Genomic DNA, 24,341 nt, shown 5'->3' on the forward strand with positions numbered 1-24,341 from the left:
ATTAATAATATATGTTATTACTTATTATACACTGTTATTTAACACTTTTGTTTTAATTATTTTAAATTCAGGTAGTCCATTGGAAAGCCCTAAAGTAGTTCACTCTCATCCTCATTTTCCATTTGTTTCAATAAAAAGGTAATTACTGATGCAATAATTTTAATTTTTATGATTATTTTAAGTTTTCTTTAATTTTATTTGTAGTTTATTTATGTTATTTGTGTATAGATTGTATTAGAAATTAATAACGTCTTTTAATATTTTTATGCATTAACTTTCTAGGCCGTACAATTTACTCAATACAGATTGCCGCGATGGAAGAAGGTGGTCAGTTGCTTCATTACCATCGTCAGGTTATGGAACCACTTCTGGAAGTTCAAATGTTTCAGTAAGTATTGATAATCAACTGAATCAACTGTCTTGTAGTTGCTGAATAATTTTTAAAAACAATATTGATTTCCAGTCTCAGTGTTCCAGTCAGGAGCGTTTACACCAGCTTCCAAATATGCCAACATCTGATGAATTACATATGTTTTCCAAACATTTTTCATCCAACGACAGTACTCATAGTGCCGAAGAAGATAACATAATTTACCGTAAACCCCGTTTCAATCGTCCACGTTCAAGAAGCTTAAGGTTAATAATCGGTCTATTAAATTTGTGTGAGTACAAGCTTTTTTTAACATTTGGCTTTGTTGCAGCAGTCCGAGCAGATCGCCCGTGCTTGATAATGATATTGTTATGATGAATGTGCTTTATAAAGATAGGTTTCCCAAGGTAAAGTTTAATCTTGGTGCTTAAACATTTAATTAACTTTATTATAGTAATTATTAATCACATACAATTATGTATGTATTTAGGCTACTCATCAGATGGAAGAACGTTTAAGCATGTTTATAAATGAATACGAAAAACTTAATTTAGAACACATAGAAATATCAGCAGATGCTGTACCTATTGTTAGATTTGTTAATCATCAAGTGTTGGAAATAGCTAGAGATTGCTTAAAAAAGTCTGAAGAAAAATTAATAACACGAGGTTATTTTTATGAGATGTCAGAAAATTTGGAGTTGTTGTTGGCTGAGGTATGTTGTGTAAAACAATGTGCATAAATTCATTAAAAAAATATTTGTTAATATTACAGGCGAGAGAAAAGTCGGAAGAAGCCACTGCACTTCTGACAGGAACAATGAAAAAATTGTTATTAATAATATCCAGACCAGCTAGGTTACTTGAATGCTTAGAATTCGATCCTGAAGAATTCTATCATTTACTAGAACAAGCTGAAGGTCAAGCTAAAATCTGCCAAGGCATTAAGGATGAAATACCACAATATATAATAGGAAAATTAGGCTTAAATCGTAATTCTGTTGATGGTATGTATAAGTTTATATTATATGAATTATCACAAGAGACCGGATTCCCATGCAATTGCATATTTTTATGGTGTGTTCTAAATCCTATATAAACAAGTTACAAATCCAAATCAAGAAATGTAGATTAATTTAAAGAAAGTTTTATTTCGTACAAAATTGCATGTTTCAGGTTTTTTTATAAAAATGTAATAATTAGTACTTTTGGACAAATATTTTTAATCCATAATCTATTATAACATCTGTCTACTTTATCATTGATATATTATGTTGTTATATGAAGTATTGGACATTTATATGTAATAATATAATTATGTATATACCAATATAATGCAATGTAATTAAGATAATAACAATATTACTGTGATTGTCTATTACAGTACTACAGTCTATACGTAGCAGTCATAGTCAACTCGTGTTTTCATAATTAAAACACATATTAGGTGACAGAAGATATAATTTTACAGAAAAAAATTTGGAAATGTATATATTAATACATTTTAATTAAATATTTTAAATCAGTTTATTATTATTTTATTTAATTAAATTAAATTTTTTTTTAAATTTTTTATTTTAATAATTCTTAATAGTTAATGCCAACTAATAAATAATAATATAAAAAATAAAATTTGAACTACTTATAATAACAAAATTGTTAAATTATTCTTGATAAAAATTTAGTTTTGCATGATTTTGCACATTTAATTATTTTAATCGCACGTTTTTTAGATGTTTGGCTGCATAAAAATCCGGTCTTTAATTATTACACATTGTATTTTCATAATTTATATGAAGTATTTCTATATATGTTCTAGATATTGATGTAAACTTTCATAAATTAGATGAATATTCTTCATCTTTAATGAAAAAAACTCAACAACAAAGTACCAAAAAAGATACATTTTCTTCAGTAAGTAAATATTGATTTTAAATTATTATTTCTTATTTTTTTTACCATGTGTTGAACTTTTTAGGCACCTTCAGAAGTTGATTTTGATGTAATTAAATTGATCTCTAATGGTGCATATGGCGCTGTGTATCTTGTAAGACATAAACAAACTCGTCAACGATTTGCAATGAAGAAAATCGTCAAAAATAATTTAATGTTGCGTAATCAAATTGAACAAGTATTCGCTGAACGAGATATCATGAGTTTTACTGACAATCCATTTGTGGTCACCATGTACTGCAGTTTTGAAACAAGGGTAAGTTCTTGTAATTAAAATATGAACTATATTAAAACATATAAATTATTATTTTGTTTTTCTAGAAACATCTTTGTCTTGTAATGGAATATGTTGAAGGAGGTGATTGTGCATCACTTTTAAAAAATATTGGCCCTTTACCACCAGATATGGCAAAATTTTATTTTGCTGAAACTGTACTTGCCGTTGAATATCTTCATAATTATGGCATAGTACATCGTGACTTAAAACCTGACAAGTACATAACATTTTTTTTTAATCTTTAAAAAATTGAATTTTCATTATTTTTTTTTTTTAATTTTTTCAGTCTTTTAATTACTGCATTAGGCCACATAAAATTGACTGATTTTGGATTAAGTAAAATGGGTTTGATGTCATGTAAGAAATTTATTTACCAATAACGCAATAATAATTTTTACACTTAGTATTAATTAATTTTATATTTTTATTTTAATAGTGGCAACTAATTTGTATGAAGTACATGTAGATAGAGATACCCGTCAATTTTCTGACAAACAAGTTTTTGGTACACCTGAGTATATAGCTCCAGAAGTGATCTTAAGGTATGTATAATATAACTAATACTGTGGTCTGTACATTTTTCGTATTAAGAAAATTTATGCAATAATCATTATTTTAAATTTTTTTTAAAATTTACTAAATTATTATTAATTTTCAGACAAGGTTATGGTAAACCAGTAGATTGGTGGTCTATGGGAATAATATTGTATGAATTTTTGGTAGGGTGTGTACCATTTTTTGGTGAAACACCTGAAGAACTCTTTGCCCATACTGTAAATGGTATGAATATAAAATTAATGTTATATCAATTGAATTTCTTAGTTAATGATCATATTTATTATAGATGATATTGAATGGCCAGATGAAAATGAATGGCCAATTCAGCCAGAGGCCAAAAACATAATTTCATCATTACTGCAACAAAATCCTAGGGATCGATTAGGTACTGGTGGATCACATGAAGTAAAAGATCATCCTTATTTCTATGGGGTTGATTGGAACTCATTATTGAGACAAAAAGCTGAATTTATGCCACAATTAGGCAATGAAGAAGATACTAGTTATTTTGATTGTAAGTATAATATTTATTATAATATCAAAAATTGTATACATGTTAAAATAATAATACATTGTAATTATTTCAGCTAGAAGTGATCGTTATAGCCATGAAATTGATGAGGACACAGATGATGACTCGTTGATTTTGGGTACATTTTCATCTTGTTCACCACAGTTCAAAAAAGTAGCAAGTAAATTGTCAATGAGTAATGAATATCCATCATTATCTCCTTCAATAAACTATAAAGATGATTCTTTATCTATTAATACTGGTAAGAAAACCATGTTTTATTGTCGTATGTATAATTTATGATAAGTTCTGTAGTATTAATTTTATTTTAATTGGAAAATTTTTTTATTTTAGGAATGTTTGACACATCAGCGTCAGAAGGAGAAACAGTTGATGAAAGTTTAAAATCACCTGTAGCTAAGAAAACATCACTTGACAAGTCACAAAATGAAGACAATGATAATACTCAAATCAGTCGTAGGCGACGCTTATATAGTAAAGAAAGTATACCGAAATTCTCAATTTCGATTGAAGATGACAGATCTCCGTAAGCCTTTAATGTTATTAATATACTCATGTACTGAATAATGAAATATAGAAAATATTTTTCTTATTTTATTTTTTCGCTTTGAATATGTGATTTGAATTGGGAGAATAAACATGATATATATAAAATGAGTATTATGAGTACAAGTCTTCAATGCTTGGCAATATAAAATAGTATATAAATAGTTGAATTAATAATATTATTGATAAAATAAAAAAACATTAATTGATGTTTTATTTATTATTAGTTTGTTTGATCTAAAAATAACTTTCACTTATAGTATTATAAACTGGACCATTTATATTTTCTTAATTTGATTTCTGTCTTCTTTTTTTACTACAATATGTTTCAATTTTTTTTTTGAAATGTCTATCTACACAATCCATTTTAGTCAAGTTTTAACTATTGCCATTAACTAGATTTACCTGTAGTAGTAGTAGTTATTGAAAAATTAGTGAACCTTTTTAAGTTTGATTGTTTTAAATCATATAGAAGAATTTGTTTAAAATTAAAAAAATCCTTTTCTAAGTGTTGTTTTATTTCATAATTTGTTCTTTACTTTGAATTTTCGTACTACATAATAAATAAATCTGTTCAACTGATCAACCTAATTAAATGATTGATACTCTTTAAACATACATTTTACTTTAAATGTAGGATACCTTTTTAATCAAAAACCAGTTATGAAACAAATTGTGTTTTATGTCTTAAAATATTTCTTTTATTTGTCAAAATTTTGGTTGGTTAAAACAATAATTATTTATTTAAAAATAATAATTAATAATACATAATTCAATTTTTTGTCCTTAAATTTTCTTATATTACATATTAATATAAATATAAACGTTACCTTATCAACAATTTATAATTATAATTATTATATTTAGTGCATAACGAATGTGTAAATAATTAAAATTGATCAATAAATTAATGATAAAATCAAAAAATAAATTATTGTATTGACCTTTAAATTTGAGAGAACGCTATTTTTATACATTTTAAAATACAAAGAATTGTTAATTTTACCTGATAAAAAACTAATAAAACATAAACAATTTTAATGTGGTTTTACATTTCATTAATTATTTTTGAAAGTATGATAGAATTTTATCTAAATTTAGTCTAAATTACAATTTTATTAATGTTTTTACTATTGTACAATGATTTATAATAGAAAACTGTTAAACATAAATCTTATAAACATTTGCTATTCATTTGAAGTTAAAATAGTTTTGGACTTTTAATTAATAGGTATTGAAAATATACCTCTTTAGGTCCTTTATTTTTATGGTTGGCCTTACATTTCATAGCGAAATAACCAAGTTTTTAATTTTTTTTTTTCATTAACATATATAAATGTGGCGCATTCACAAAAACAAATTAATACTTTTTAATATCTATTACCCAAATAATTTGTAAATGTATTTTAATCACAACCTTTAATAATTTAATTTATAAAGTTTTAAATGTTTAAAAACATTTACTACTTGTTATAAGCTGTTAAAAATACACTTTGTGCATATTATTTTTTATTTTTTTGACCCTAACCTTTGATATATAATTTAAATTGTTTTGTTGCTAATGAAGTAACTTTTATAATTAATAAAAATTGTTGAATTATTTCTTCATTGGTTTAATTCACTAACAGTGAATTCACATTAAATAATATATTTACTTTTTAAACGTAATATCAAGGATTAATTGAAAAACTAAGCACTATTAAACAATGATTATTTTTAATTTTTATCTTATGTTTTTAAATTGGATGATATACATATAACTTTAAATTATCTTTATTAGCCGTTTATCTTATTTGTGTAGTGCATACACTTGAAATTTTAATTTTTAGAGTAGGTATTAATTATCAAGTTACTATTCACTGATTTTTTTTTGCGTATTAAGAATAATTATTTATAATTTATATATACTATATATACATAATTTAATTGTGAGATAAATTTATCAACATGTATGTTAGGTGAATATTAACTAACTTTTAGGAAAATTTAACTAATTGAATTCAATAGTTTTAAATACAAAATTTGACTAAAAAATTATAATTTTATAAAAACTTCATATTAAATTAATTTTAATATTTTATTTTATTTTTCACAACTTATTGATTAAATATCTTTGTTTTTAATTTGACATTTATATTTTATCCCAGTTTTTGGTACATTTCTATCAGTAACGTATTTTATAAACATAGTTGAGTCAAAGGAAGGTAAATAATGCACAAATATAAAATATCCTTTATTTGATTCAATATAATATCTTCTAATAGTTTTCTAAAGTACATTATTTTTCATATTAATGTACTAATAATTTGAAATCTGTAAGCATAATATTAAATTACATCACATTTTTAATTATACATTTTATTATTTTGTGCAATTTTAATTGAAGAATAAACAAGTGAAAAAAAATTTTTTTTTTCAACTGGTAGAAGATAAAATATAATATCTGTTTATTCATATGTTATATAATGTATAATATACATACTATTTTATGTACTGTTGCTTGTTGTCTCTTCTGCCATTCATATTTACTTAATCTGAAATTGTTTTCTATTTTTTTTCTGTTACTTAAAGTTATGCTCTAATTATTCAGTATTCAGTAATCAGTTTTTATTTATTTATTTAATCATTAAAAATTAATATGACAGTAAAGAAAAAAAATAGTTTTAGTTTTTATTTAAATTTATTATTTATTATTATTTAATTGATTGATGCTTTATCTAATTTTAAAATTATTATGTACAGTATTTAAATTAGTTTTAATTAGTTTAGTTGTATTGGGTGATTCTTCTATCAAACAATTTATTATTTCAAAATCTTTTAATATTTTTGAAAACATTTTTTTTTATATAATTTCAAGTAGAAACAAAATTTAAAAAAAAAATTATTTTTTCTTTAAGTTTTTACTTTTTTGAATGACAACATACATTTTTCATTTTTTATTTTGAAGTAAAATATTTTGATACGTAAAAATCGGGATTCAGTTGAATAATTTATGTGTTGTAATATTTAAAGTATTTATAACCGGAGTAGTAAAACATTTAGGTTAGATATTTATAACCTATAAATTACTCATCCAAATTTTGATTTTCACACACCAAAATATAACAAAAAATATTTTGTTTCAGAATATGAAATTAAAATTATATGTTGTTATTCAAAAATGTAAATAACTTAAGAAATATAAAAATTAAAAAAAAAAAATGATCGTTTTATTTTGACTGTAAATTATGTAAAAAAATTATTTTTAAAAACAAATAAATTTCAAAATAATAAAAGTTTGATAATAGAACCAACTTGTGTATATTATCATTGTGTTGGCTATTTATTTTGACTTTCATATGCTTTTATTTTAACTCCAGAAGAAGTTAAAAACATTTTATCTTTGTCGAACAGATCAGATATTCACTGTGACAGCAGCAGCAATTTTTTTATTTCTATTTTTGTCGCCAAACAGTTGAATTAGATATCCTTAAAATAATTAAAAAATGCCTTAATAGTGCCTACCAAGATTTTTAATATTTAAACAAAAATAAAATTATTTTTATTTTAATTTTTAACTTTAATAGATTATAATTTTAAACACTCAAAACTATTTAAATACAAATTAAATATTTAAAAAGTGTAGATGTCCCAGTTAAATGCTATGAAGGATAATCATAATCAAATTCCTTTTTATAATTATAAAATCTAATGATGATTTAGTAGTTAAGTGAATACCTAAGATAATAAATAAAAATATAATTTAGAAATAATCCATTTATCAAAAGATGTTTGATTAGCTTCATTTCCAATTGGTAAACAATTTTTTGTAATTAATATCATAGACTTTTTAACATTCATTGTTCAATAATTTTTTGTTAAAAATATTATATAAAGATTATACATTTATATGAATAAATAATATAAACTACGTTTTATTATTCACTTTATAAACCATTCTTCCTTTGCTAATTTTTGTTTAAATATACAAGGTTTATTTTATATTTTACAAAAGTATAAGTTATGAATTGTACGAAAGTATATAATGTATGGTTTATTGGATGGAATAAGATATTGTGTTTGTTTCACTAAATCGTCAGTTCACTGTTTTCCTTCATTAACAATTTCAAAATTGTTCACTACTTGGTTAGAAATGTATACACTGTACAAATTATAGTCCATAATTTAGAATACCTATTTAATTATTTTATATTTCAATACATAAACAAAAATTATATTTTATTCTTATTACTCAAATATTTTAGATTTATTATAAGTATGGTATGCTCAACTCGCATACCACACTATTAAAGTAAAAAGAAACAGTTGTTTGTAAAATTTTATTTTATTTCATGTAAATATTAAAAAAAAATTTTTTTCTTCCTTAACTATCATATTTTTTTCAATGTTAGATGTTGATTGTATTATTTAGATTTATAGTTAAATGAAATTGTATTCCTTAATAATATTAAACAATGTTTTTTTGACATCTTATATTAATTTTCTTGCAAAAATTATTTTGTCAAATTTGAAAATTTCTTGTATTATAAATTATTTGTTTATTTTTTTATCTTTTTCTAAAGTGAATTATGTTAAATTATATTTTTTAGGCAATTAAGGAGTTTATCAGAAAATGAGTCTGATGATCCTTCATCAGAAAAAAAAGAGGAATTCCTAAGTTTACCTGTGACTACTAATTTATGTCCCACTTTACCACCTTCACCAAGTACTTCAAGCATGGTAAAAAATCACAAAAACAATTCTCTTGGTGGTCAACGGGCAAGATCTGTCATCAAGAGTTTTTCAGCCACCGGATTGTCTCTGATGATACCTCCTGGTTTGTATACAATGATTAGTAAATATGTATTTATTCTAAAGTAAACAATTCAATTTTTACTTACCTGTTATTATAGAATCTAGTAACAATGGATTGCAAATGAAGTCTCCAGGATCGTGTAGTGCATTAAACTCGCCCTGTCGCGATGCACCTTTAATCACCAGCTTGAAGCCACCAATTATATTGCGCAGAGGCCCCTCCGGCTTTGGGTTTACAGTTAATACTATTCGTGTATACTATGGCGATAGTGATTTCTACACTATGCACCATTTAGTAATGGTATGTAAATGTGTCTGTTATAACATTTATCTATACATGTTATCTGTTCATAAGCTGTATGTAATTAAATATAATCTAGTACAAACCACTTGTAAATCCTGTTATATATCGTTTTTTATATATCAGTTTCTAATATGTCATTCACACCTTAAGAACATTGTTTGTCTTGAGTGTATTTTCAACAGTATTAAAGTTATTATACATATATACGTCATAAAATACTATAATATTAATGATGAAATAAAGTTTAAACGTATAGACATTATTTTTAAATGGCAATTTCATTATGTAGGTTATATAAAATATTATTTTCATAATACAAATGGTTTTTTTGAATATTCACAATAAACTGAGACATAAACTAAATATTAAAGACTGATCGTTGCATTGTTCCATAATTTATCTTATAAAGCCGTTTTATCATTTTTAAGTTTTAAAATGTTGCCAATTATTTATTAAATGCAAATTTTTTTTTAAACTTTAAACTATTAATAGTTGTCATTAGTTTCAATAATTATTTATGATTTATATGCATTTATGTTTTGGATTTCTTCAGTAATTTTTTATAAACGTAAGAAATTACAATCAGAAATAAAATGTACACATTCTTACTTCTACTTCTAAGCATTCTTAATAAAATAGTAACTAAGGCCATTTTTACTTAATCTAACCAGCTTTAATACAAAATGAGAAATATTGGTTTTGGTGTAATTAGTGTGTAATAAGTAGAGGCAATCAAATGTATTACCTTGATATTACTTTATACTCAGTTTAAGGTTTGAAATGAAAAATAATGTTCTTTAAAGCCTAGTTTCATTCTATACAATCTTTTATTATAAAACTATTATAAATAGTAACTATTTAATAACAAAAAAAAATACTTTAATTAATTTTCATAAATATCGTATAATTTAATGAGTATGAATTAACATATTTTAATTAGATGTGTATATTTTTAACTGCTCCGTTTTAGTATCGATTATACAATAATATGTAAATTGTATGTAAATATTGATTACGAGTATGATATGGAACATTCACGAACACTTAATTAATTTATTACCCGGCATGGAATGTTAAATATTTTTTTATGACATGGCAAAGCCAGCCGTATTTTACTTCTTTGTAACATGTGATATCTATACCAAAGTACTCATGATGGTTATAAAATTACGTTTTAAAGTTTTGCACAAATAACGCGATTCGTATTTTTTTAATAATTGCCGTATATCTTGCCCAACCCTAAATTCTCTCGATTTGTCTGTGTCCCGCACAACGATGAGTGGGTTCCGAAATTTGCACTGCGACCAGGAAACGCATTAATATTGGGATATATTCGACGAATTATGCATAGACGTAAAGAAGAAGAGCGAAGGGTGATTTTTCTCTGTTTGTGTATGTGCGGTCGATATGTACTTAAGTCGTATTAGCTTTTAGTTGTCACAATATGAATTATGATGATGAATCGCAGCTGTAATTGCTCGTATACTCCACGGGGTGGCATATGAAATCGATACATTTTTTTCGGGTACAGCGTGTTAATATTGTACACTTATGTGTTGCACAGGCTGTGGATTCCGGAAGTCCGGCGTTCGAAGCTGGTCTGAGTCCCGGCGACTTGATTACGCACGTCAACGGAGAACAAGTCCAAGGGATGAACCACACTCAAGTGTTACAACTCCTGTTGTCCGGCGGCGACAAAGCCACCTTGCGGTCCACGCCGCTTGAGTTCACGACCATCAAGACTGGCGGACGTCGTCGGGAACCCGGCCAGAGCAAGTTGGCATCTAACTCCAGGCACAGAGGCCTCGGGTTCGCGCACCACTCGCACCGGCACAAGAGGTCGCAGCGCAAGGACATACCGGCCGGCGAGAGCAGACGTCGGCAAAAGTCGTCGCTGTTCCGGCGGATCAGCACCAAGTGCACGCCCGACTATCAGCAGGTACGTACGCGGCGGATGCAACGCGTTTGTTCGGACTGCGCGCGGCCGAGCTTTGAATCGGCTTTTTAATGATTTTTTTATCGTCCCGTTTGTCCGAGAAAAATTCCAATTTTATGTCGTATCACAATACATAGTCATTGTAACGTACCGCACTGCCCGATATAGGCATTTACGTTGTTCGTAGCGCGTGTTTTAATTGAAAATTTCATTATTTCTGATAAGCGGTCATTTTTTACGGTCCATTGTTAAAACTGCATAAAGCGGACACTTTGTACGGTCAGATAAAAATTTCAGTTTGAGAATGCGAACACTTAGCACTATTATACACATAAAGTATAATATATTAATGTCTATATATAGTTTTATACGCCTAAGTAGTAAGTATGTATAATGTAAAAAATAAATATAACGTAAAAAGTAAATACATATATAAATTCAGACTTATTTACTTATTATGTGCATACTCCATGTATATAATAGTATAAAGTGTCCACGTTTCGCACTATTGATACTTGACCGTATACTAAGTAACTTAGAACCAAAGTAAAGTGGATTTTTATCATTTTTCATAAAAAAACATTTGGGGTAACAAATCGTGAAATCGCGAATGAGACCGAACAAAGACACGCGCGGCCGAGCATTATATTTAAAAACGTTTCTCGAGTCAAGTGCAAAATCGATGTTGACCGTCTGCCGTTTGCTTGTTCGCAGCTGACCATCATCGGAAACCGATCGCCCGTAGCGGCACAAGACGCGGTGGCGACGGTCGCGGTGGCGGCGTCGTCGACGTCCGCGGACTACTCGTCGTCGACCAGCTCGTCGAGCTCGTCGGCCAACTCGTCGCCGACGGTGACGCCCAACTCTCCCACGCCGTACCAGCGGCCGTCGACGCTGCACGGGCTCAAGCACAAGCTGCACTCGGCCACCAAAAACCTGCACTCGCCGAACCGGCGCAAGTCCGTCGGCCACATCCCGCTGTCGCCGCTGGCCCGGACCCCGTCGCCGTCGCCGCTGCCGCAGTCGCCCACCCGGTCGCCCAGTCCGCTGACGTTCTCGTCCGGCCACCAGCCCGGCAGCTCCAACACCACGCAGTCGTACAGCCCGTCGTCGCTGTCGTCGTCCAACCCGGCGGCGGCGAACGCGACCGGGTGCGCGGCCTCGTCGGGTTCCGGTGCGGCGGCCGGCGGCGGCCCGTCCGGCTGCGGCGGTGTCGGCGGCGGCGGCGCTGTGGTGGTCGTCAAGAAGACGGCCGGTTCGTCGTTCGGCCGGCCGTGCAAGACGTCGGAACCGGGGTCGCCCCTGTTGCGCCGCGCCCTGTCGCCCGACCGGTTGCACCCGCGCACCGCCGAGACCAAGTCCAATTCCATTTCGCCGCTGTGCGATCCCGCGCTCAAGGTGACCACGCACCACGCGCCCCGCGTCACCGTCACCACCAAGTCGCCGCCGATGTGCGTCCGCGGGCCCGGCGTCGCGGCCGCCAACTCGCCGCTGTCCAAGACGTGCACCACCACGACGACGACGACGACGACGACGAAAATATTGCACGACGACCGCGACGGGCAGAGAGCGATCGCCGTCGTCCCGGCGACGACCGGTAAAAACGAACAACCGCCGCCGCCGTCGTCGTCGCAAGTCGGCAAAATGTTCGCGGCCGACGTCGTCGTGGTCGGTCACGCGTCGTTGCCTCGCATAGCCGAAGAAAGAGATCATCTGCAGCAACAGCAACAGCAGCAGCAGCAGCAGCAGAATAATATCAACCACAACAACCACCATCAGCCGACCGCCGTGGTGGTGGCGGTCGTCGAGAGGGCGAAACCCGCGAAGTCGGCTAACGGCGGCTGCCGATATTTCTTCAACAGGAAATACAAACAGCACAGGGAACAGCAGCAGCAACAGCAGCCGCCTCAGCCGCAGACGCCGTCTTGTTGTAAGCCCGACGAGGTGGCGTCGGCGCCGCCCGCCGCGCCGTCCACACCACATCAACCTTGAGGAGGAGCGCCGAAGACGGCCGACGCGCGACGACGACGACGACTACTTGTTGCCGGTCGACAGACCGAGCGTTTTTTCCGCCCACGACCATAACGCGTTCATTATTACTCGGGGGCTCGAGCCCTCGACTCTCAGCGCCCACCTTCCCCCCCCCGCGCCCATCGGGCTTTTACGATAATAATATTATTATTACTATCGTTCGCATAACATTATTATTATGTTCTATAGACGAGGTGAAAACTGTAGGTACGTTTTGTTTTGTTTTGTTTTTTTTTTTTTTTTATACACAATTTATATGTTTATTGTGTTGTGTACGTTTTAAAATAACCACTTGTCTCCGCGCCGCCGCTTTCGTTCGCGCCTCCGTATTGTAGACCGCGTAAATGTCGCGGTAACGTACGCGCGTGGATAGATATTATTATAATACTCGTAATGTTATATATATATATAGTAATAACCACTGTCTTATCAATTATAATATTATATTTACGTATTTACGTTCGCCGGTAAATATTATTGTGATCACAGTTTGCGACCAATCCGAAACGATTAAAATGCACCTATATTATATCTGTTTACTATATACTGCAACGATGCTCTGTATTTCACTATTGTTTGGGAACGATTTTAACGATAATTTCAGTTTCGTCGTTTTCTTATTCCTTTCGATTTTTTATCACGGTCGAATTCGTTTTATACGACCAGCGCGCGTTTCTATATTGATGCTTATAGTCGAGTGGTTGTGCGAAAGCCATCCGAGTTCGTTTATCGCGTACAACATGTTAATTATAGGTATTTATACTACCTATGCAGTGCGTGTGTGTGTGTGTGTGTGTGTGTGTTAGTTTGTGTTAGAGGTTATGGATCGCGCGTGTATGTGTGTAATATTATTGAATTTAATAAACGCGACACGCTATACTCGATTAGCATTAGTGAAAACTTTACACTGATTGAGAATTCGGTATTACTCGTGTTAGAGTTATTTATTTGTGATATTTTGTGATAGACATATACAGTACCCAAATAATTTTTGTCGTTAGTAATTTTTGGTCATTAATAACATTAAGTAATTAGGTTAGCCAAGTAGGTATGTAGTTTTCAAACACGTCATAAAAATCCATTCAATTTTATTATTCATAACATATTACTTTATTTATTATACAACGATATAACGTAGGTTTATATGTATATGTATTGTATAATATACATATAATAACCTATATTTAGTTTGTAATCTTTTTCTTTTATTTTTGTCATTAAAATAATTTAACAATCAAACTTTTTTTAGTATTCCATTGGTAAAAATCATTCAAGGTGATAGTTATAAGTATAAGTCAGGTTTATTAATTTTTTTCCATATTACGTACATTGTACTTGAAATGTATTCTGATGAAATAAAAAAATTGTAATCGTTTTAAAAGACTGGAGATTCATTAATCATATTTGTATAAATTATACATTGCATTCTATGAGCAGAATATTTAATACTGTTTTTAATATAATATTTATCTGTATTTCGTCATCTTGTATGTAAAACGATTTTATTTAGTATCGTTCTAAACGGTTTTATATTTATCAATAATATGTTTTTAATATATTTAATCAATTTTTCTATTAAATAAGTAATAAGGTATATTAGGAAATAATTTGTAATAAGAGTGCCAATCGCGAATTTAGATAACTTTATTGCAATAAGCCAATCAATTTATTGTTCAATGAGTGTGTACATTTTTTTTTTTAATTTTTTTTTTTTTTTTTAGTTTGTCAATTTTAGTTTTTATTTTAAGGCTAATTAATAAGCCAAAATCTTGTTATGTTCTGTTATGATACGTCGTCAACGAAAAATGTTCGAAAGCACACGACGGGCAACACTCGTTTCGATATTAAACTCGTCACATTTTTCTTACGCGGTTTGTTATATAAATTTTAGTTTTTCAATTCATATTTTATTTATGCTTTTTTCCTATCGTGTGTCTACCCAAAATTGTCGTTGAAGTATAACATTATTGTGGCCGTGTTATTATATTATATTATCATCGTTTTTTCGTGCGTTTCGCGACGCCGTCGAAGCTCAAAAGGTAATTGTTAAAAAACAAATACCAAAAACATTATTTATTTATTAACTTTAATTATTATTGATAATCGTTTGCGCGTTGACGGTGCACACATCGCGTGTACCGTCACATAGTATAATAACATAGGTGCAATAATGTTATACGTTATACGATTATTCGGCTGTCCCCTGTCACAGCTAGTTCTTGTTTTTTATTATGTTTATTTTCTTCTTTGACTTTACGTTTTGCCTTGTTATTACCTATTACTATATTATATATTATGTTTATTATATATTTTGCGAATGCAATTTATCATTCAGGTGTACACGTTTATTACAATTTTGCGTATATTTGTAATAGTAGTAATAATAATAATTAATTATAACATCATCGCCGTGTTCAATAGGGTTGAACTTTCCGTCGCGTTCACCGTCCACCGTTGGTGTCGATTTTGTCGTACATATCGAACGCGAAATTATGAAAATCACGGTCTGGTGGATTTTCTTTTTTTTCATTCTCCGAGTACACGAAACCGCAGACTTAGAGCGCTTATCCACGAGGACCGCGTTTGTTTTTCTAGATGTGCATAGTACGCGCGTTCGCATCCCAAAAACGCCCCGTTTGATTATTTTAATTAATTTATTATTATTATTTTTAAGGTAATGTGTCGGTTTTCCTTTTTAGATAGGTACGTCGTAATCGTTATTTTATAATTATTATTATTATTAATATTATTTTATTTTTAACATTTTTAATGTACAAAATAGTCGATAAAATGTATCTAATCAATAAACTTATTTTTTTTAATTTGTTTGTTTTTTTATTTTATACATATATCTACAACACTCCTTTCTATCGGTAAACATACGCGTATTTTACCAGACTAGAATTATGTTTTTTGGTATTTTTTTACGGTTATCATATTAACTAAATTATTTAGTAAATATGACAATTGTTCTAACTTTTATATTGTTCAAGACAATTTACGGTACTAACGATCACGCCTAGTTTTTTTACCACAACTCTAATGATACCTTTATAGTAGCATTGCCACTCGATAAGTACTCGTATCTGGTTTTGTATTTATAAAGCCATCGCACATTTAGAGTAACCTGTCAAACAGTCAACAGACCGATGCAAATAATTAGCGACTTAAGTAGGTACTTAATTTAGAGGTCTATTCATAACGTCTTGCAATCATAATTTTACGGTTGATGTTGAAATGCGATAAAAAACAAAAACAATCAACTCGTCATTTATATGTATAAGGAAAAAAACAAAAAAAAAAAAAATCAAATACTTAAATTATCTATAATTAACTCAAACATAGTGGAAATAATTTGAAAATTGTATCAAGCTTATAAAATTATCGTATAAATATTTTGTGAAAATTTAAAGTAACAATAGTATTGAGTTACAATAAAAAAAAAAAATTCGATACAATCAAAAGCTGTATTCGTGTGAAAATTCTCGTTTTTGTTTTTTAAAAATGCTTCTCCAAAGTACAAACATTATTCAATCTGAAATCCGAAACCACTCTCGAAGTTGAAAATTGAAACACATTTTCACTACTACTTATCGTGTATACAGACAAAAAAAAACATAAAATCAATACATTTGTCGCTCCCCTCAGGATTTAACAACACATGTCAATTTAATGTAATTTTAGGTTTATGATTTTTACAATAATTTTAGTTTCTGAGTAGAGCAATGAATGTAAAAATTTTACAATCATGCGTCACGCGTGTTTGTTTTATTATTATTATTATTATTATTTTTTTTTTTTTGGTCATCTGTCATCATCTTTTGGGTGCAGTAAAAATACTTCGAATTTCAATGTTAAAGATGGTTTTTAGTACCTACCGAATTGAATTTAGTTGCTATCAACATAGTTTAGGGGGTCGAGAGTAAAATCATAATTCTGGTACTTTTCACTAAACAAGCGGGGAAAAAATACATTCATTGAAATACATTTATTCGCGTGCTCACAATCTGGAAAATATTTAATGAGATTCGTCTTACGCTTAAGCCAGTTTTTGGAAAAATTAATTTTGTTGCTGCGGTGTTCCTCAAAAAAAAAACACAATTGTAGATCCGTAGATAATTGAAATTTTTATTATATTATCATTTCCTAATTTCCTACACATAGTATATAATTTTGACTCTTTTATGTAAAAAAATTTTTATATATATTTTTAAAGTAATTGTTCGATTGATTTTGACGATATTAGTATTAGATATTTAAAATTTTAAACGAAGAATAATGTTTTCAACTTTATTTCGTTTGATTAAATCATCACATTTGTATCATATTTGTTTCATGCAAATACGAAAAATACATTGAAGTTTAATTTCAAAAGCTATTGTAATGATAAATTGTCTGTTTGTATTACGGAATTTAACTGAGAAAAATACTATTTTCTAGAAACAAGACATATTTATTTTTTTATTTTCATTCCGCCTTTTATTTTTCATGCTGAAAACGATGGTCCAAGAATGATCAGAATTCCATGAACGGCTTTAGGTTTGAAGCAAATAAACAAAAGCAAATATTAAATTAGTCTATAATCTCTACATTGAAGACTATTTTTAAAAGTCCGTAAAGTTTAACTTTGTCTGATCGATTCAAAAATAATGTGCCATTATTATGATCATTTTAAAATGTACGGTTTCAAAAAGATCATAACTTACTTAAAAATAACAATATCAATAAGAGGGTACGTGGGCCCTGGATAATAATCTTATCTTTAAATTTTATAATAGGTCAATTCACTGTAATATCAAAACCAGCAGCACAATATTGAAACTTGTGAACGAAAATTTGCTATGTCGCACATGTGTAAGACGGAGACAACATAGCGGGTTCTACGTCCTCTTAACTTTACTGTATTTTTAAACGTTATTTGAATTTTAAAAAATAAATTAAAATTGTAAATACCGATAAAATTCAACTAAGTATATATATATGTATTGAAATAAGTATATTTAATAATAATCAAAAAAATCATGTAATAACATATTTTTGAAAATATCAACTATGATCACTATTAATAAAAATTAAACAACATTGAATTGATCATACTAAAAATTTGAAAAGTCTTGATAAAATTGAAATTTTCATGATTGTGATATGTGTCTCAAATACATTGCGATGTTCATTGATTTCATTAATTGTTTTAAATATGTTTTCATTATATTACCTTTATATTTTAAAACGTTATAAAAAACTTTTGAAGCCCCGTAATTTGCTAATAAGCCATTAAAACGTTATAAGCTAAAAACCATTAGTATAGTTATATTTACGACGACATACTTTGCGGCAGAAAACTATTAATACTTTGGAATTCGGTTTAAAAAAAACTGCAAGCTGACTACATTATAACAACCGACGTACAAACCCTATACGTCTATATAAGCTATAGGTAGGTACTAGGTACGAATAACGTTTTAAAAACCCGAGTTCCGAAAATGTATATATAGTGTACTCTATTCTGTAGTATAGCGTTGAAAACGTTACAATAAGTTCTTAATTAAAATGTAATACTATATGAGTCGCCCAAATATGTTTGAAAGTACATTTTTATTTTTAAATATTGAGAACCACTGGCAGTTTTCCAAACACACGCGGGTTTTATATGGTCTATTAAACACCTATTGTACTCGTTTAGCAGTGTGGACATTACACATAGCGGATAAGATCGTAATCAAACCTATACAAAAGCAGTGACAACACATAGGAATGTCCGTGTAAAAAATAGTGTGATTACGTGTGTAATTCGCGCGGTTAATCGCGTTTGAGATAATTTACTATCACGAAAAAAAAAAAAAATGATTTGGTTTAATTAATGATTTATATTTTATCGTTTCTTATTACTCGCGTCTATTTTTCGACGACAATTTCGTCAATACATAATATCATGTGCCAACCAATACCTACATAACGCGTTTTGGGTTTAATTTACTCGCGGTCATGTGTCGCGATGGCTATATCGACTTGAAATTTGAGTGCAACACATATATTATTGGTGTTGAAATATAGGACAAATATTAAATATCTACTGCAATTTGCTGTGACGCATATATGTTTATGATAATATATTAATATATATATATATATGTTTATAATGTGCATTAATGCATAATGCATGTTTATTAATTAATGGTATTATATTATTGTCCACCTCTAAGCATCATACGCGAATTCTCTGACGGTCAAACTAGAAAAAAACCATACAAATTTGAATTTTAAACTCTCAAATCCAATTCAACAAAAGTATTATTAAGCTCCCTTTATATTATACGTATAGAATATCATAAAAAAAATATATCATTTATCTAAAAACACCTGGATAATATTATTTATGCGATTCGCGTAGAATTTATTAGCAAAATTATAATAATTATTATACTCCGTGCGGTGTGCCAATGCGTTTCGTAATATTTTATTATCAAATTAGTGGTAATATACTTATAACGGAATGAGAAAAACCTATTATTTTAAAAAAATGCGATTGGTATGTAACCATTCTTATCAAAAATTGTTAAAACCTATTACGATATTAGTTACGGGTGACTCGTATACACGATTTTAATTTCTATAGGTGATAATAATAACATTACAAATTCATTTCAACTGCCCCTAAAATATTTGGGCCACTGTATAACGATTACAATCCTCCCCCCCAACTTTAGTCGGGCTCCGATAAGTAAAATAATGTTACGCGTTATACATTTTTTATTATTACCGACATAATTTGAAGAGACTACCTATGTACGTTTTTTATTACCATGTTGTCGGGATAAAAGATCTTTTTTTATAAAATATTATACAAAGTCGAAAGACACACTTTTCGCGGAATATAATGATGGTTAACGGGAAAAAAAAATATTTGGGGAATAGTAATAATATGCGCGAAACTAAATTAGTGTATATGTTACCGACCGTAAGTAAATTTAAGTACTTCCGAAGCCCTTGTATTATACACTTTAACGGTTTTATTTAATCGATTCGAGTGTTATCATATAATTTTTTACACCGATCTGCAGCCCTTTAACGGTTTTACAATTATAATATTGAAATTTGGCTGCACATTTCAGATATCTAACACAACCATATAGACGACTGGATAACAAAGTACAAATATTTAGATAATTTGTAACCGAGGAAAACCTAACCTCGCGACGGCGGACCAGCGTCATATAACCGTGATAACAGGTCTCCGATTACAATAATTAGACAGTTTATTGATGTGTATAACAAATAAGTAGGTATACTTATTGGCTATATTGCCTATTACCTATACCTACATCATCGTCAGTATATATACATATATATTGAAACATGTTAATACTTCTTAATGGCGATTATATAGTAATACAAATCAGTAATCACTACGATCACCAATAATTACGAGTATATGTACATAATATATTGTACGGGCTATAGTTATATAAATTTATAATGAGTGGCTGCGTGGATGTGTATATATACATATGTATATATGTGTGTGTGTGTTCATCGATCACAGATCAACAATTATTGTGTTAAGTTGTTGTATCTTATACAAAAAAAAAAAAAAATCCTCTAGTGGACTGTGTACATGGCTAATGGGGACGAGAACTATAACTAATGCCAAGTACCTGACGTAGAAGTACCTATATATATACTTCAATGTTGTGGAGTAGAATGTTTATTTTTTTAAACTTTGCGAGTTAAATTTTCATAAGTATATATGGTAGGTAATAAAAAGTATATAGTCTACGATGGCCCGACGGTCGGCGGACGGGCTAACGGAGGGAATTAATTAAGCCAAACGCTTAGTGCGGTTAACGAGCGCTTAAAACGTGGTCTTGAATTCTTTTTTTTTTTTTACGTTAAAATCGAATTTACCGCAGAAAGAACCGTTCGAAAATCGAGCGAGGATTGCCGGAAAAAATGTGTCATCGTTTCGGATTCAAAAAAGGAACACGACGAGACCAAAAATATACATCGCCAACGGCAAGGGGGGGGGAGGTAATTTAGTCTCACTCACCCTGTGGTCTTTAAGACCTGAGGTCGTCGTCGTCGATGAGCAAACGTCCCGTTTTTCCGCGTGCCCCGCGCGGACGACAGTGTTTAGCGTACAATATATTATATGTTATGTTTGTCGCTGCAGTTTTTCGCGTTTTCCTGTTGGTCCGAACGCACGTACAGCGGCGTCATGTTATGTGCAGTACAGTGGCCTGAAAAAAAGAAACAAATGTTTTTTAAAACCGATCAGATGGGATAAAAGACTATAAAAAATATGTTATAACCGTGCGGCGTACACAGAAATACAAATCATATCGGAACGACAAGCTGACCGAGTAACTGCGGCGTAGTGGCACCGCAGCTATCGTTTAAATAATTAGATTTAGGATTTATACAAAACAAAATTCTACGTACTGCGGTGTGCATATTTTTGTATGAAAATCCCCCGCCGGAGACCACGAGATATAGCCATAGATAAAAATAAAAAAATAAAGTTATACAGATAATGCGCCCGACTAGGTCGGTGATATGCCATTGTGTTCCATATATAATATAATATGATATAATGTTTTGAGAAAAACAAGTCTATTAATAAATATATTTTCATTTATTTGGTCATTACGACAATGCGACCTGACAAATACAGAGCTTTGCCCGTTGCCCCTGGGAAATTTTTCAAGCGACTATTGTAATAAATTCTAAAACCCCATAGGTATATATAATATTACTTAGAAATGTGAATAATATGAATATAATAATATGTGTATATATGATAATAATAGTATACATATACATATATATATATATAAATATTAAATATAAAGTAGAAATATGAATTTTCAGATAAGTACAAATTAATGACTAATGTACATTTTTTCACGGTTTTAACAAATTTCGAAAAACTCCAAACACGTATAAAAAACAAACTGTGGTGAAATCGTATTTTGGATATTTTTTGTTCTACGTAAGAACAACTATTATTTATAACAATTTTTCAATATTTTTACCCTTAATCAAAAATTTGAAAAATATTATCATAATAATTCGAAAAAAAGAGTCAAAATATTTTGATCATTTTATTATTTCTACTAAACACATAATATTAAGTGAAATGTTCAAGTTTATGGTTATCTATTTTTAATTTGAATTAAATCATAAAACAAAATTTGCCAAAAACTGTGTTTATGTAAAAATATTTTTTTGGTTTCGTCGATTATTTTAAAAAGTTTATACTTTGAGTTTTACTTTTGACCTCCCCAAAAGCACCAACTAAATCTAATTTTCTATCAAAAATCTCCTTCGAAGTCGAAGATTGAAACTATTTTTCTACTAAATGTAGACTATTATTTATCTACAACACACACACAAGACACTGTAAAATCAATACATCCGTCGCTCCGCTCAGAATCAATAAGTTTACATTAAAAAAGCAGAATAATTGGTGGTTAAAACAAAAATATCAGCACTAATAATACTTATTCAGAAATAATAATTAATCAAAAAAATAAAAACCAACATTAAGAGAATTAACATCAAGTAAAATATTGCTTATACATCATGATTAATGAATAATTTAACAAATTAATATTTATACGTCTTAAAAAATTAACAAGAATTCGTGTGTTTGACATGCTAGTGTATATTTAAATCTAAGAAGTTTAAGGTGTTACATCCAGAATAAGGAGGCTTTTAAATGTTAAATGTTAATAAAACGAAAAATTGGACCTGAACATCTGTTATTACTTATTAATATAAGTACGTATATTGTGTATGTTTAGGCTATAAAATAGGATATGTGTTTATTGTACACTTGTATTTAACTGTTTTCACCCTTTTTGAGCATTCGCCATCTATTGTGTCTAGATCACGAGTATGTAATATAAACTTGAAGCAATATAATAATAATATCATTATCATCATAGGTTTGTCAATACAGGGTGGTACACTATAATATAATCCATTTTATCCTTTAATAATACGTTTATTTTGAAAATACTGATTTTTAGACATTTTTCATGTACACCAAAAGTCAAGATACGTATTTATAAATATTTAGATCTTTCAAAACATCTAGGTAGCTCCCTATAATCCCGTGATATCTATATACTGTTGAGTGTTAATTGTTAAACAAATTCATTTTTGAAAGTTGTACATAATAATATGTTAAAATTCAACCGTTTAGTTTCTGAGCCATTAAACTTTACGTACTATTAAATGTTATCCGAGATAATAGTCTTAGAAGAAATTGGAGTTAAGACGCTTTGCCAATTTACCCGCAAAAGTCTGTGCCTACAATTATGTAGGATATTAATCCGTCTAAAATGGGTACTGCACGTGCTGTCCTGGTCGGATCCGCGTAGTAATCGATAATTTTTATAATAATTACGTGTGGTAATTTATATGTTACATCTTCTAAATATAACGAGCACTCGACTGGATATTAGACCTATTTTATATTTAATGTACAGTCGTTATTGTCGATCATCAAGCACCGTTATATCCATTTCCTTATTAGTACCTAACGTGCAATGTGTAATAGCTCAGAAACTGTAAAGGTACTCGTTAGGATTTATGATTTTAGATGCGTCAACATTTGTCATATTTGTCGATAAAACCGTCTGCTGAGCAATACTTAAAAATAAAAAAGGAGGCGAGTTAATTTTGAAAAAAAAAACGTTTGTATAGAGATATTATAGGAGTATTAGATATACAGTCGAGTCGCGACAACTCGAATTTTTTTTTATTCCCCTATAAATATAAATTAATATAAATTCGAGTTAAACATCTCGAATGATATACATATCTCGAAGCGAATTTTTATCTCCCTTCAACTTCGAGTCATCGCGATTCGGCTGTATACTATAAAAAAAATGGCATACAAATTTTAAATATTTGAAAATTACACGCTCTTTGAGTGTACCATAAAAGTATAAAAAATAAGACAAACAGATTTTTGATGAATATATTAAAATAACATAATGAAATCAATAGACGGGGGCGAGATTGCTCGGCGAAT

The 24,341-nt window shown here is 30.0% G+C and overlaps 1 protein-coding gene and 1 long non-coding RNA gene across 4 annotated transcripts in view; one reads left to right on the forward strand and one right to left on the reverse strand.

Annotated features, from left to right (window-relative positions):
• Nucleotides 1-16,120, forward strand: part of LOC113559853 (microtubule-associated serine/threonine-protein kinase 3) — a 28,511-nt gene extending 12,391 nt beyond the window's left edge. For both annotated transcript variants that reach the window (XM_026965627.1, XM_026965628.1), the window contains exons 5-23: nucleotides 72-138; nucleotides 283-388; nucleotides 464-636; nucleotides 702-777; nucleotides 861-1,085; nucleotides 1,145-1,376; nucleotides 2,189-2,283; nucleotides 2,348-2,578; nucleotides 2,644-2,816; nucleotides 2,886-2,956; nucleotides 3,036-3,141; nucleotides 3,258-3,379; nucleotides 3,444-3,671; nucleotides 3,745-3,930; nucleotides 4,023-4,215; nucleotides 8,825-9,051; nucleotides 9,128-9,330; nucleotides 10,898-11,272; nucleotides 11,984-16,120. In XM_026965627.1, the coding sequence (XP_026821428.1) occupies nucleotides 72-138; nucleotides 283-388; nucleotides 464-636; nucleotides 702-777; nucleotides 861-1,085; nucleotides 1,145-1,376; nucleotides 2,189-2,283; nucleotides 2,348-2,578; nucleotides 2,644-2,816; nucleotides 2,886-2,956; nucleotides 3,036-3,141; nucleotides 3,258-3,379; nucleotides 3,444-3,671; nucleotides 3,745-3,930; nucleotides 4,023-4,215; nucleotides 8,825-9,051; nucleotides 9,128-9,330; nucleotides 10,898-11,272; nucleotides 11,984-13,261 (4,367 nt within the window). In that variant the 3' untranslated portion in view covers nucleotides 13,262-16,120. The remainder of the gene's footprint in view (nucleotides 1-71; nucleotides 139-282; nucleotides 389-463; nucleotides 637-701; nucleotides 778-860; nucleotides 1,086-1,144; nucleotides 1,377-2,188; nucleotides 2,284-2,347; nucleotides 2,579-2,643; nucleotides 2,817-2,885; nucleotides 2,957-3,035; nucleotides 3,142-3,257; nucleotides 3,380-3,443; nucleotides 3,672-3,744; nucleotides 3,931-4,022; nucleotides 4,216-8,824; nucleotides 9,052-9,127; nucleotides 9,331-10,897; nucleotides 11,273-11,983) is intronic.
• Nucleotides 14,526-21,681, reverse strand: LOC113559855. 2 transcript variants are annotated; one of them, XR_003406032.1, is made up of 3 exons: nucleotides 21,610-21,681; nucleotides 21,348-21,537; nucleotides 14,526-14,647 (listed from the first exon to the last, which is right to left on the reverse strand). It is a non-coding gene; the product is annotated as an uncharacterized LOC113559855 (long non-coding RNA). The 2 variants fall into 2 exon arrangements; XR_003406033.1 differs by lacking the exon at nucleotides 14,526-14,647 and adding an exon at nucleotides 16,784-16,835.
• Between the last annotated feature and the right edge of the window lie 2,660 nt (nucleotides 21,682-24,341).

Source organism: Rhopalosiphum maidis, chromosome 3, assembly GCF_003676215.2.
Source record: "Rhopalosiphum maidis isolate BTI-1 chromosome 3, ASM367621v3, whole genome shotgun sequence".
In the NCBI taxonomy this organism is placed as follows: Eukaryota; Metazoa; Arthropoda; class Insecta; order Hemiptera; family Aphididae; genus Rhopalosiphum; species Rhopalosiphum maidis.